This window comes from Dendroctonus ponderosae, unplaced genomic scaffold (genome assembly GCF_020466585.1).
Source record: "Dendroctonus ponderosae isolate FM_Combo_2020 unplaced genomic scaffold, Dpon_F_20191213v2 Dpon_F_20191213_6, whole genome shotgun sequence".
NCBI classification, from domain to species: domain Eukaryota; kingdom Metazoa; phylum Arthropoda; class Insecta; order Coleoptera; family Curculionidae; genus Dendroctonus; species Dendroctonus ponderosae.
Genome location: NW_026018814.1, coordinates 4,665,393 through 4,679,379, shown reverse-complemented (window position 1 = coordinate 4,679,379; position 13,987 = coordinate 4,665,393). Strand labels below are relative to the sequence as shown.

Genomic DNA, 13,987 nt, shown 5'->3' with positions numbered 1-13,987 from the left:
GCAAAAAGTTATTAATATATTATTTTTAATAAGTGTGAACAAACTTTAGAACATATCTCAATTTTCATTGGTCAATTAACGGTAAATATTTCAAAATAAAAAGGAATATTTCTTAAATATTAGTTAAATGTTATTTAGAAAATATTTGTTTCTAATATTTAATTAGCATGAAACAAATACATACAATAAATACATACACAAACAATAAATATTTGATTTAAAGGTCAAATAAATATTTACAAGAAATATTTTTATAATATATAAGAATCTGTCGCGTCAACCTATATTAAATATTGCAAAAAATATTACTGTAATATTTGTGTGCTATCTGGGATACAGGCCCTAATTGAATGTGCTTAATGAACTGAATGAATAGTTACCACATACGACTTTTTGGCTTTTTTTACTTGAATTTTACTTGAAAAAATTGGTCAATGTAAAAATTTTACGTTTTGAGAACATCACCAACAACAGATATTTTGCATGTTTGTCACGAAAAAAAAACAGGTAGTAAGGAAAATTAAAATAGTATTAAATATGTTCCAGGAAAGATCACAATTTCTCAAATGGGCATAAACCCATTTTTACTTAATTAAAAACACATGATTAATTATTAATTACAAAACAAATATATATATATCTTCTACGGGTCTTAAAAATGTAATAAAGCAATCGATTGCGGATAGATAATACGTGAAATTTCCCCCAAAAATAAAAAATGGGTTAAGAAAACAATGTTACAACTGGCAGAACAAATTGTTTTTCTGATTTCCCTCCCAACAACGCAAAAGAATTAAACTTRAACAGATTTCAATAGGGRSAAAGAGAAAATCATCTTCCAAAGTGTCACYCTTTTGTAACCCAKASAAACATATTTYAATGTCTGTATTTTCAAAAAAATGCTTCTGCTTATTTTGRCTTTATTTCAAACTCAGATTTCTACATAAAATACTAAATAAAAAAGATACTATTAAAAAATTAAATTTTGAAGTACTAACATATACTAGCTAAGTAATTTAATTTRACATAAAAAATACCAGTTGTAATGTATTTCGTTTTATATATTTATGAACCTGTTTTRCAACGCTGAAAKTGAAACTGTGTATCACATTTTCACCTTTATGTCTGTTGTTGTGAAAGACAGAGAGTATAAATTGTTTAATATAATTAMRYTTATTAAAATTTATGAAAATATGCAGGGTGTGCCATTTGCAAAAAAACCGGTAATAGTATGTGCTAGAAAACGATASATTTGTGACAGCTTTTGATACTCAAGCAACCAGAAGAGGAAAAGGAAGAGAAACAAAACAGGAAATCTTCTCATTTATCGGCGGCGAAGACTTTTGCAAAAGAAGAGAAAACTTTTATAAAGTCTTAGCTTGAACTACTTGTGATCCAATTATTTTTGAGTAATTACCGAAATTGGAAACTTTATTTTGAAAACAATCTAGATCACCATATGGATAACTAAAAAAGTCAGGAAATTTAATACAAAAATGTAAATTTGGTCTGTCGTCCAAATTTAAGACACCATATTATAACAACATTTTACTGCTTACAGCTAATTATTATTGATTCAATGAATATACGTGTAGGTACAACTAAGCAGCGTCTGAAGTGCCGCTTTGAAAAATTATAAAACTAAAATGGATGAAGCAATGTCAGAATTTACACCTTAAAAAACTCGCCTGGTTTGTTTGTGTTAGTTTCCCGTTTCTTCACTTCATCTCTTTTGCTGCGCATTTGCTTAGCCTACTTTATAAACACGTTGCTTGTTGACAAAATGCAATTATATGACTAAAAGTTTTAGAAAACGACATCATTCTAATTGTTTATTGAGTAGAATAATAAAAAGCTTTTCGCTCAGTTAAGTAATTGATTTTACCTTTATTTATTAAGTTGAACAACACTGACATTCTGCTCTCAAACCTATACACCTACCAAATAAACACTTTAAAAAGATCCACTCTTCTTCTACACTAGATTTGCTTAAAATGCTTAACGAGCAATTGTAGATTTTACACCGCTTAAATAATATATTTTGCGCTATTTGCTTCCAATTCATATTCAAATCCCCAATGAATTGCTGGACTCAGTCTTCCACTGCAGGCGAAAAAAAATTATAGTAATTCAGAGGTGAATTGAATGATTGATACGATTTGATAATCATCGCTATAAAGTCGCTGCAAAAGAAAAACAAATACGTATTTTTAAATTCATAAGAAAATTAGCTTAAAAAAGGTTTATTTAGGATCCTTTTTGCCGATTTTTTCCAGTTTGCCAAGTTCATAAACACTTTTCTCATAGACTAAATGTAAATCTCCAATCAAACATTTCAGACTAAACCGTCCTTAAAAATGTAATTCATTCCATAATTCAAATTGCTCTCACCTTAATAAAATGTGTCCAAAATGCATTTTCAAAACTGAAATTCAACATTTAGGTAAATTCACTGATAATCATGTCTACGTGCAGTGTTTTATTTCTGGTTAATTTCGAAGAGACACTTTTCACAAAACATCACTATTAGAGACCAGAATGAGCAATTAGTAGCACGCGCGGATTGCTATTTAAATCAGGTGGGTGGCCGGCATCGAACATCGCGGTTGAAACATACAAGAAAAAAATCAGCGTCATTTACTCGGCTCTCACGCAACTTGTTTTCTTCGGGATTGGCCAGCAAACCCGACGATTTAAGTCTAGTTATCAGCGAAAAAAGCTGAGCGCTGAACGATGGCTGTTTGTGCGTGCAACTAGGCAAATAAGCGCGCTTTTTCCAAGTTTGTATTTCGTATTAGCGCTACGAAGAGCGGCAAGCGACTAAACGCGCCTATAGGCGCTTGTTTTAGTCACGATGTGTACCAGCCCAATAGAAAAATTTCGGTCTAGTAGATGATAATACGACAATTTAATTGTACTATTTCCGATAAATCTTCAGTCAATAGGCGACCGGAATCAATCATTATTGTGGGAATTTCGTAAATCTCTGCCCAGTTCCCATAACATACATTTACCATTTACTTTGAGGGCTTTAACTGTTGCAGTATTCAAATGACAAACTTCGAAAAAGGCTTATGTGATTTTGCTTATCGAGATTGATATGGCAAAGTAAGAGATGCCCTACATTTTAATTGGTTCCCAATAACTTTGGCAAACTTCAGTTTACGTTTAATATTTTTATCTAGTATTTCCTGGTTAACGACATTGGAAAATTACAATTTCAGGTCATGTATAAAATTTGGAAAAAATTCAAGTAAAACTACACAAAAATATTTTTTTGGGCAATTTTGGATGAGAATAAAACTTACTGTAATTTGTAATACTACTTACTAAATTTATAAATTGTAAACTAAAATTTGTATTTTGTAAACTAACATGTAGTAAGCAAAAATGCCGACGCTTTCATTGTGGCCGTACTGTACTTCGTAGTGTGAGTTTCTGTTGAAATATTTTGATTTCAATAATCCACTGTGTGTGTCAAAATTTGTAATATTTTAAAGATAGTTTATATGTAAAACTAAAAATTCACTCACTCAAAAGTTATTATGTATTTCTAAAAAGTCCTAAACTTTATTATTAATTCAAAAAGAAGTTATTATTTAGAAAAAGCCCATGCTGGATGGTGTAATGTTACCCTTAAATGTGTATTTTTCAGTTGCATTCGAGAGTAAATTAGCCTTTTGTCACAAATTTCCCAAACTATTACCAGAAAAAAATTATCGGAATTGAGAACTATTGAAAGTTTGATTCAGTCATAACAATATGTGTGAGGAAATTCGGACAGTTTTGACCCAGAAGGTGAAATTTTAATATTAGTCATGTAGGTGCAAGATTTGGCCAACATTTTATGGTTTTCGTCCCGTTTTTGCTCAGTTCTCGGAAGCAAAAAGAGAAAGAACGCTCATTTTTACATCATTCCAAACCGAAAATGAGCTATCTTCATTTTCGTCATGGAAAACAAACTAATGCAATTAAAAATGTTGAAATTTAAAGGTAAATTCCGGGAAAAGTACTTAAAAAATATCTTAAAAGTATTAATTTTCTACATAACTACAAGTTAAAAAAACATAGACTAGACATAGACAAAGAGACCTATGTATATGAAACCTTACAATGTTACAAGAATTTTAAAAAGATTATGTTCAGTCACCACCATTTACATAATTCTATTATAATAAAAAAAAAAAAACCAAACAGAAAACGGGGGTATATGACCGCTTTGTCACCCAAATTTAATTGAAAATCATGAATGAATCTCATCTTCATTAAGGAAGCTATTGGCCCTAAAGCTAAATATATGTATTGTTGTATTGTCAATAAATAAAATAAAAAATAAGAGAATAAATTGCTGAACTCTTGCAATAATGAGAAATGAAATGCATAGTTACTTGCAAAGCAAATCTTTTGCTTCACCATATTGTCATATTGTGAGAACCACCATATATGAGCATAACAGAAGAGCACTTTTAAATTACCTACGGAGGATGTCAAATAAAGGATAATGTAAAATGCGGTGGTTGTTGAAAAACTCTTCACTAATCATAATAATAATATACAAAAATATAATTTAATACTGTTGGTTAATAAGTTATTTAATACTGTAGCCCAGCCTGATCGAAGCTATTAAATATAATATTTGAGAATAAAATATCATGCACAATGAGGGCTAAATCAAACAATTTTACCTAAATCTTAACAATCGCAACTTTTTGCGCCATTAAAATAAGATTCGTTTTTAGTTTTTTGCGTCTAACGGATACGTTGGATCAATCCACGGGCTACAAAAAGACTAACAAAAAATTCAACCGATTTTTGTAATATATTTCTGTATCACGATTTTCTAAATCGCCACAAAATACGATTAAAACCGTTTAAACTTAAATAAGAAATGAGCATTCTTGTTCAATAGCGTTAATATAAAAACCCGATTTTAATAAAAACATTCTTATAAACTTTGCATCTTTCATCGTAAAAGAAAACCGAAAACTCAATTAAATACACGAAAATTTACTCCTGATTGTTTAATTACAAATTAAAATAAATATGTTGCTAGTATATGCAGCGGAATTGAAGGCCTCCACAGGCGGTCTGAAAGTTATTAATTAAAATCCACAACTTATTTTACACATATCCATATTTACATCCACAACCATATTTACCCATAAAAAATATTAACAATTTAACGACATACTGATGAAATATCTCTTACCAATTCATTAAGTAAGAGTATTTTTTTGCGCTTTTTACGACAAAATAGATTTAGAATCGGAGCAAACTACAACAAAACTTCTTTATTAACATGTTCTTTACCCAGCAATTTGTCAAGAATTATTTTTTCTGGCGATATGCAAGAAAACAAGTTATATATCATAATGAAAATTCATTAGAATAAAATGCTAAAATCCCATAACATCACCTCAAACCAGCTTTATAAATTCCAACCAACAGGTTATTCTTATTAGTACAAGTCTCAGGTTGCAACTTGCCCAAATGCACTGTATAACCGCTATCTTCCGCATAGCATCGTCTATCAGAATCGATAACATCCATACAGAAATAACCCTGAGTGGTTTTACTGTTTTCCTTGTTATGTGTTTGATCTGCTGCATGTGCCAAATTGAAATAGTTGCTTTCGGAATTTCGGAAAATTGCTTGAAATTTCGCGCTCCTTGGATATGAGACTTCATGGCAATCTTTAATCCCACCGTAGCAGCAAGGACAACAAACGAAATCTGCGTGGTTTTTTATACACATTTCAAGTACCAGATCGGTAGCCACCCCACATGCATGTAGGGCAAGGCCTAGATCAAAAGTTCCCGTGAAATAGTCGAGATTCGACTGCACAATAATAACGTTGTTGATGTGGAGTTTTGCAATTGTGGCTTTAGCTCTTGCAAGTGACATTTCCTTGTTTTCCACTAATATAACTTTGCACTTAGGCAAAGCCAAAGCGATTAGTATGCCTAAATGACCACTTCCACTACAGAAATCCACAATTCGACATGTTTTATCTCCAACTGCTTCCAAAGTTGCTTTTACTAGGTTTTCTAGCTGCTCGCATTTCCTGGCAGCTCTTTTAGCCGGCAACGCCCCACCTTGTGGATTTGCACCCAATGGTATGCTATACCAATCGAAGGATTTATAAAAACCAAAAGGCAAAACATTATTGGCAATATCTGCTTTATAAGTATCTATCAAACTAAGAGCAGCCTCAATTTTATTCTGGTTAGTATGATTGCCAGAAAGTGCCCTGGTAGGATCTGCTGTATACAAGCTCACGTTAGGTATTTCAGGTACAATAACTTTCTTTTTACAACTTTGTTTTGTTTCAAGGTTGCTTAATTGAAAGCTAACACCGGGAAAATTATGCTGCTGTACTTTATCAAACCAGGCATTAATAAGAGGTATTTGCGGTTCAACGGCTAAATATTGGCAATATTTGAAGAAAACTTGGAAACAAGGGTATAGAATGAAATCAGCCAGAGTGAAATACGGTCCTTCAGCATAGTCATGCAACACATTAATATCTGCACGGGATTTCGTGCTTATTAGACTCTGGTCATTGAGATTGTTTCGGGCTATTTTGTAAATATTGTGAATTCTCACTGGCTACGACAAGTGGTTCTCATATTTGACAATATCACCCGGCAAATTAAAGTGCCCTTCTTGTAGAAATTGGTGAGATAAAACTTTGTTAATAGTGCAAGTGATGTCAATTTCACAAAACTGTGTCCAAACTGAGCTTTCAGCACATGTGACTAGGCAAGCTCCTCGAAATCCAAGTAGTTTTTGCACAGTCTGCTTTTCACTGGTTCTGCAGATTTGTCTGGCCACAGAACATAGTCCTGAGATTACGTAATTTTCGAGAAGTATTACTGGCCAAGTGCACAGCTGAGCCAGTTCCGGCGCTTCATGAACAAGATCGAAATCCAGATCTTCAAAATTGCAAGCCAAGACACTGCCGTTAATGTGGGAAATATTTTTAACTTTAAGCCTTAAATCACATGCCTCTGATAGTTTGTAAATCGTTAAAACTAGGAACGTTTTGATGTCTACTAGATATTGTCCATCTTCCATACAAACGTTAATATATAATTCATACATTGTTATACGCAGTTAGCTAATTGCCGTTGCACTCTCTGTATCATTCTCTTACTCAACACCCGCTTTCTAGCCTTTACACATAAGGTGGAAATGAGGCTCAAAACTAACATCAAGCCCTCAAAAATCCAGAAAGTCTGTTCATCATAAAATGCAGCTTTGTCACAACTTCTAGTTACAGTTTTCCCATTTGCACACCTCAATATCTCTATGTACTGAGTATGGATGCAGACACCGAGACTCTTGCTGCGCAATTCAAAGGCTGAACAGGGTTCACACTCCTTCAGTACCACATAGGGCTCCTTTTCAAAGCAGGACGAGTTTTGCTCTACAATGAACCTGTTTTTTCTGGCTGCAGTTCTATTGTTTTCAGTCCAGTAAGACTCCAATACTAATACGAGAAGCGTCAACCTGAAATAGTTGTTATTCTATAGTTATATTGTTGAACATAAAGGCAAAGTGAATACAAAAAGAAAACTTACGCTCCTAGAAAGATGATTCCTAGCAGCATAGGTTTCTTGGGGCACAATTCAATCATAGCTCTAAATGACTTACACAATATAGGTTTAAGTTTTTTCAATTCTGATATCCAAAAAATGGGATAATTTGAGGAAACAACTAATAATGTTAAATATTAAAATTAGCCTTATTTCAACTGACAGAACAAAACGTGAACAGTGAATTATCAATCCAAGGATCACCACTTTTGCAGGGCGATTGGGTTGCTCGAGGTTTATCAGTATGCGTGTGAGAGAGATCAATATAGCAGGCGGCGACTTGGTCTAGACTAATTCCATCAGACACCAGAATATATTCCAAGACGATGCGAAAAACTTCTGTTTACTGTCTATGCCTGACTTTTTAATTAATATTTATCCCCCAAATCAATGCTGATCATACACTTTTTTAGATTTATTTAGATATATTTTAAAAAACCTAAAATAAAAAATAATCTATCTAAACATTAAAAAAAATGGCATAGGCACATGATCAAAAGAGAGACTCTCTTTGGCTCTTTGTAAAATCTTGTAGGATTCCCAACTTTTCAGCGAAAAAATTAATCTGTTTTCTTGGTATGCACAAACAGAAATATTTTTTCACTCAAAAACTATGAATTTTGCAATATTTTAAAGCACTAAAGTCTCAAAAAGAAATTAGTCGATCAACTAAAAAAACGAATTAATTCTAACTAACAAATGAAAAGTTCTAGTAGTTTTTGTAGCAAGACACTCAAGAATTCACCACTTTTTCAAAGCGGATGAACTCGGTTCCTTCATCAAAATATGAGACGTACATTAAAACAAATTCCCAGCGAGTTTAATTAAGATCCATGATATAATTTTTCCGGTATTTCAGAAAACATCAATTTTTTTATGAATTTTGACCATCAATAACAGAGGAGCCGGACATTTTTTCGTAATTGGTATTTTCCTTAATTAAATTGGTCAAATCGTCTTCTTTTTAGCCAAAGAATATCGCCCTTTTAATCAGTAGGTAGGTACTTGTGGGACACCCTGTATATTTTTATTGGTAAACCGAAATTTGTATGTTCACCATAAATAATTAAGTTTTGCCTTGTTCGCTAATTTCATCACGACAATTTATCTATAAAATTGGAGAAATTGTAGCATCACTTCAACGAATGTAGGTAAAATGAAACAGCTAATACAATACTGTTTCCTTAAAAAATACTTCTGTGCACTATTTTTTTTAAATTCAAGTTTCGGGAGCAAGTGAAGAATTTTCAAAAGAAAATAATTGGCATAAGATTTGCGACAGAAACCCAGAAAAAAATAATTAATTAATATTGTTGTTGAATATTGTTGTCAGTTAATGTTGAGACAGGGGTCTAAAAATTGTTAAAAAAATAAAAAAAAAAACACAACTCATATAAACAAAAATCATAATTTATTGAAAATAAATATAAAAAATAAAAATTATTGAAAATGGTGCGCAGCTCAAATTCCGCTCTCGTTTTCTTCAGTTATGGCTGAAGAGCTGCATCAAAATCACAAACACTATTGAGATCCGTTAGATTTAGTCTTCTCTCTCCCGCAAGCAAGTAATCTCCTATAGTCGTCCCATTACGTCCCCAATAGGGAATCCAAAATCACGAAGAAACCGCTTTTCCCTTTCCTTAACAATTGTGTCAATTTGCTCCAGCTCAGTCTCTTGAATTAGCAGAGGTCCTTCTAATGGAAGACTAGCATCTTGTAGATTTTCACTCGCTGCAGTAGTGTCTCGTTTGGAGATTTTCTCATTTGCCGGAAGTTCTATGCCATTGTCTCTCACTAAGCCATCGATACTTCTAGCTTGCACATGTATGCTGCCGATGATGACGATTATCACAAAAACTACTACCGGTTTCACCATTTTAACATAAAAAAATCACAATATTTGCAAACTCGAGATGCACACGTTGCGTTGTTGAATTCTAATCTGACTTTTCTCCTACGGTTTCCGCATTTTTATACGGTTCCAAACTCATGTCATGCTCGTACTGGAATCGAGTGATTGACGCACTTGCTCATACTCTAATTAATTTGGTATATAAAAGAACAAAAATATGAGCAAACATATCCCAATTACTTGTTTAAACTTTTCATCTGGTTAAACAATGGACTTTTGCGTACACCATTTACATAATATTTTATGTTCTCATTCACACTTAGGATATTTTGCGGTGCCGACTATTATCACGAGCTTCGATCATCTAATAATAGATTTGTTTATTTCTATATAGATTTTAGAACGAGTGCTCTGCATATGCATAGACGTGCAATTGGGAACACTTTCACCATTTGAATTATGAAAAATGCGAAATTGTTGTCTTAAACGTGTGCCATATTTAATATGCAAATAAGACCGTTATTAATAAAATAAAAGAAAGGTGCGAAGAGATTATTATTTACCTGTGCTCTATGTAGCTGAGAATTTTACAGATCAGCTTAAAGAAATGGACGTTTGCAGTCGGTTAATATTTTGCAATACCGTCAAAATTACCTATATAATCCAGAGGAACCCGCACCAAATGTACAATTATAGAAATCCAAAAATGTAGTTAACAAACATTTTTATTTGGGACTTTCTCCCTTTCTTTACACAGGCTGTTCCAAAGTCCACACTACAATTAACTGTGGTATTATTGAAGAAGTTTTTACGTTGCTTAACAAAAAAATTTGAATCGGATTTTTGAGATATTTTCAACTCTAAATGTCTTTTTAGCGAGACATTCTGTATAAAGAGTTCTAAATGTATTTTTTTCATTCAAGTAAATGCGACATATTAGAGTGTTATTCTGTGTGCTGTAGATATAGTAAACGAGCGCTCAAAAGATAGCAATCATTATTTTCAAATAGATTTGCTCTCACCGCCGATACTTTCTAACGATATATTATATCGTCAGTTTAAAGAGGTAGCAACAGATAGAATAAATTAATTAGAGACTTTGAAAAATTAATTGGTATTTCTTTAAATAAGAAAATTTTTTTGCAATAGCTAGATTTTTTGCAATAATTCCTAATTTTAAATAAATGATTTGTTGCATTTAAATACCGGCCTCTTCAAAAGCATTCATTATTGAGTTCATTTGATTTATAAATTATTCAAGAATTGCAAAAGTTATTTTATGGACCGAGAAGTCTAATTTTTCGATTCAAGGAATATTTAACAGAATTCAGAACATCATAACCAGAAAATTTTCAGAAAACATTTATTCTTCAGAAAAACTTCTGAATGCATAAAACCTTAAATGCATTTCTTAAATATTTAAGTTTTCCAGGGGTATAGAAGGTTTGTCAAAGATGTGAACTTTACACAAGAGTATTTGTAACCTTTGCGTTTTTGACAATATCAAAAGATCTTATTAAAAAAAGTTGATCAGAACTAAGTTTACGCGAAGTTTAAGTACCTATGCAATTATACCTATTTGCGATGAAATTATAGGTTTGTTGTTTTTCATTAATTTTTCTATTTCTAAATGATTTTACTAACTATTCACTAAATTAATTTAATTTAATCGTAATTGCATGCTCTCGCCTTAAATTACATGTAATCATAGTCAAATTTGCATTGTTATTGTAGACACGTTTCAATGAAGGAAACATATTTTTTTATTGCAAATGGACATAATTACATATTGGTGCAAATAGCTATTATACAGGGTGTCCCGTAAGCTCATGATCAAAAGGGTACTGCGATATTCTTTGGACCAAAAGAAGACGATCTGACCTAATTTTTATTAACAAAAAATGTCTGGCTCCTCTGCTGTATATGGTCAAAGTTCTTCAAAAAATTTATCTTTTTCGAAATATCGGGAGAATGGTACGATGTATTTTAGTGAAACTCGCTGTGAATTTGTTCTTATGTACGACTCATATTTTGATGAAACAATCGAATTCAGCCGTTTTGGACAAGTGGTGAATTCTTGAGTGTCGTGGTACAAAAACTGCCAGAACTTTTTAGTTGGAGGATGAAATCACCTCATTTTTTTAGGTTGATGCACTAATCATTTATTCACAATTTTGTGCTATTTGTAAAATCTTGTAGCATTCATGGTTTTTGCAAAAAAAAAATATTTCTGGTTCTTTGCCACTTAACAATGTCAGGCATTAACTGCAAATATCGTGATATATATGATCGAGGCATAAAATCATTGTCAATCAATCTCACAAATTCGTTTTGAATGACCTTYTCTAATGAAGAAGTGACCGACATGGTCAAATGTAAATGTCTAGCATTGCTAAGTGACTAGAAAACAGACATATTTTTTTACGCAAAAACTATGAATGCTACAASATTTTACAAAGAGCACAAAATTGTGAATAARTKATTAGTGCATCAACCTAAAAAAAAATGAGTTGATTTCATMGTCCAACTAAAAAGTTCTGGTAGTTTTTGTATCACGACACTCAAGAATTCACCACTTGGCCAAAACGGCTGAACTCTATTGTTTCATCAAAATATTAGTCTTACATAAGAAGAAATTCACAGCGAGTTTCACTAAAATACATCAGACCATTTTCCCGATATTTCGAAAAAGATAAATTTTTTTAAGAACTTTGACCAATAGCAGAGGAGTTTTGGTCCAAAGAATATCGCAGTACCCTTTCGATTATGAGCTTACGGGACACCCTGTATATTAAGTTTTCAGAAGAACATGCTTTATCGATGCATAATAGAGGACGTGAAAAAATTCAGTATTTGCAAAGGCTCACATTTTGAAATAAAATACCATTTCGTAATTTTTAATAACAATTTCATAAAATAAACGAGTAAAGCTTCCGAAGAATGTATTTACGGTTCTGCAAATAAACTCTAAAAAACCAAACAGTCGTATTCTATGCTCTCGTAAAACACTAGCAGTGCATGCTTCACAAGGAAAAACCATGCTTGTCTCCAAATAGCTCGTTCTGTCCTGGCCTCAAATACTTCAAAAACCTCTAGGAAAACTCGAAAAGTCTTCAAAACTCTAAATGTAGACTTTAAAGGTCAAAATATTGAGTTCTGGTTGCGATTAGGCAAATGTTAGGCTGCACCCGCACCTACAGCAAGTTGATTTCAGTAATATTTCAAAACAAAACCTGACGGGTTTTTTCGATACAAATCGCCTAATTATTAAAAATACAAAACCCCAAATTTGTGAAGTATAAGTAACAAAGTAGAAAAACATACAGAATATGTGAAAAAAGTTACAAAACATACTTATGTTTTATTAAATGTAAGTTTCATTAAAATGGAACACCCTATATATTTCGATATTTATATATGGTTGTAATCTTCCTGAAACCGATGCTACGCCTATGGATATATTGGCTGCTGCAGATAGGATTTATTTATTTAAAGAAATATGATTGGTATTTTATAACGCGACAATTGACAATAAATTATCCAACAGATGTGAAAAATTCGGCAACATTCCGATTTTTTCTCCAACATACTGCAATATGAAAGTCGATGATTTAATATAGGAAAACCCAATGTGACTTCATTAAAATGCAGAGTTAATCGTCAGATCGAGGTGAGATCCGTTTTCGAAAAATTTGTTTACACGCTCGGCTGTGTCGGAAAGATCATGGGCTTTAAACTCTGGAAATTACTGTTTAACCGAAAGGTGAATTTACAGGATAATTTGTTTAAATGCTGCTAAACTTAGTCGGAAATACGCATCTTAGTGGCATGTCGAATTAAAAACAGGTTTTGGACCATTCACCTGGAGTAATTGTTTATTCTATTTTAAATTCGATAATATGAATCATCCGATCATTGGGTGATTTTTACGGTTGGTTCAGGGAAATTAATTAACTCATTTTTATTTTTAGACTCCTGCTTAATATGGTAGACATGTATCTTGCATTCTATGCAAACTCATACAAGAATTGTTGCTAAAGCATGCAAGCATTTTCAGTTCTGCGATCCAACATCTCTAAAATGTATGTTTGTTTGGGAAGATTAGAAAGTAAAATTTATTGGGCAGTCATTTTAACTCAATTTGATCAAAGAATTAATGAGGCTCTTGCAGAAATAAAACCCTTACAAATCATGAATGCCCTAAAATCCTTTAGGAAAGGGATTTTAAAGCATTTCCGTTGACTTCAGTTATTTTAATGCTAATCTGAATCTTTCATTTCGTTTGCAAACGAGTAAGCGGCCCGGTATATCAAGCATTGTACTTACATCAGAGCCTGTAAGCCAGAATAGGGAATTATAATTTTAAAGAATTATAAAATTGATAAAATTGTAATAAAAATAAATTTAATCAGAATAATAAAAATAAAATAGTTCAATGTATTATTTGGAGTAAATGTGATTACCCATTTATATACATTTGTATTCGTAAATTAATTAATTAAGTTACAGTGTCATATCGCTAAGGTATATGTGGGTT

At 32.2% G+C, this 13,987-nt stretch overlaps 3 protein-coding genes across 3 annotated transcripts in view; all 3 read right to left on the bottom strand.

The window, feature by feature from the left end:
- The window catches only part of LOC109540607 (thrombospondin type-1 domain-containing protein 4), a 107,692-nt gene extending 104,561 nt beyond the window's left edge, over window positions 1–3,131 (bottom strand). Inside the window, exon 1 of the mRNA XM_048667259.1 lies at window positions 2,392–3,131. Coding sequence (XP_048523216.1) covers window positions 2,392–2,417 — 26 coding nt within the window. The 5' untranslated portion in view covers window positions 2,418–3,131. The remainder of the gene's footprint in view (window positions 1–2,391) is intronic.
- Window positions 3,132–5,006: 1,875 nt separating this feature from the next.
- LOC109540608 (glutathione S-transferase C-terminal domain-containing protein homolog) lies at window positions 5,007–7,797 on the bottom strand. Its single transcript, XM_048667574.1, is given in 2 exon segments — window positions 5,007–7,512; window positions 7,657–7,797. A coding segment is annotated over 1 exon segment (1,692 nt). The 5' UTR covers window positions 7,105–7,512; window positions 7,657–7,797; the 3' UTR covers window positions 5,007–5,412.
- Window positions 7,107–7,639, bottom strand: LOC109540595 (protein JTB). Its single transcript, XM_019909019.2, has 2 exons — window positions 7,584–7,639; window positions 7,107–7,512 (listed from the first exon to the last, which is right to left on the bottom strand). Exons 1-2 carry the CDS (start codon window positions 7,637–7,639, stop codon window positions 7,107–7,109), a joined length of 462 nt encoding a protein of 153 aa, XP_019764578.1.
- Window positions 7,798–13,987: the final 6,190 nt, after the last annotated feature.

Bases quoted from the DNA above. Each gene is read 5' to 3' on its own strand.
- LOC109540595 (XM_019909019.2), bottom strand. From the start codon at position 7,639: ATGATTGAATTGTGCCCCAAGAAACCTATGCTGCTAGGAATCATCTTT. The intron at 7,513-7,583 runs GTAAGTTTTCTT...CAACTATTTCAG, and splicing joins GGAATCATCTTTCTAGGAGC to GTTGACGCTTCTCGTATTAG.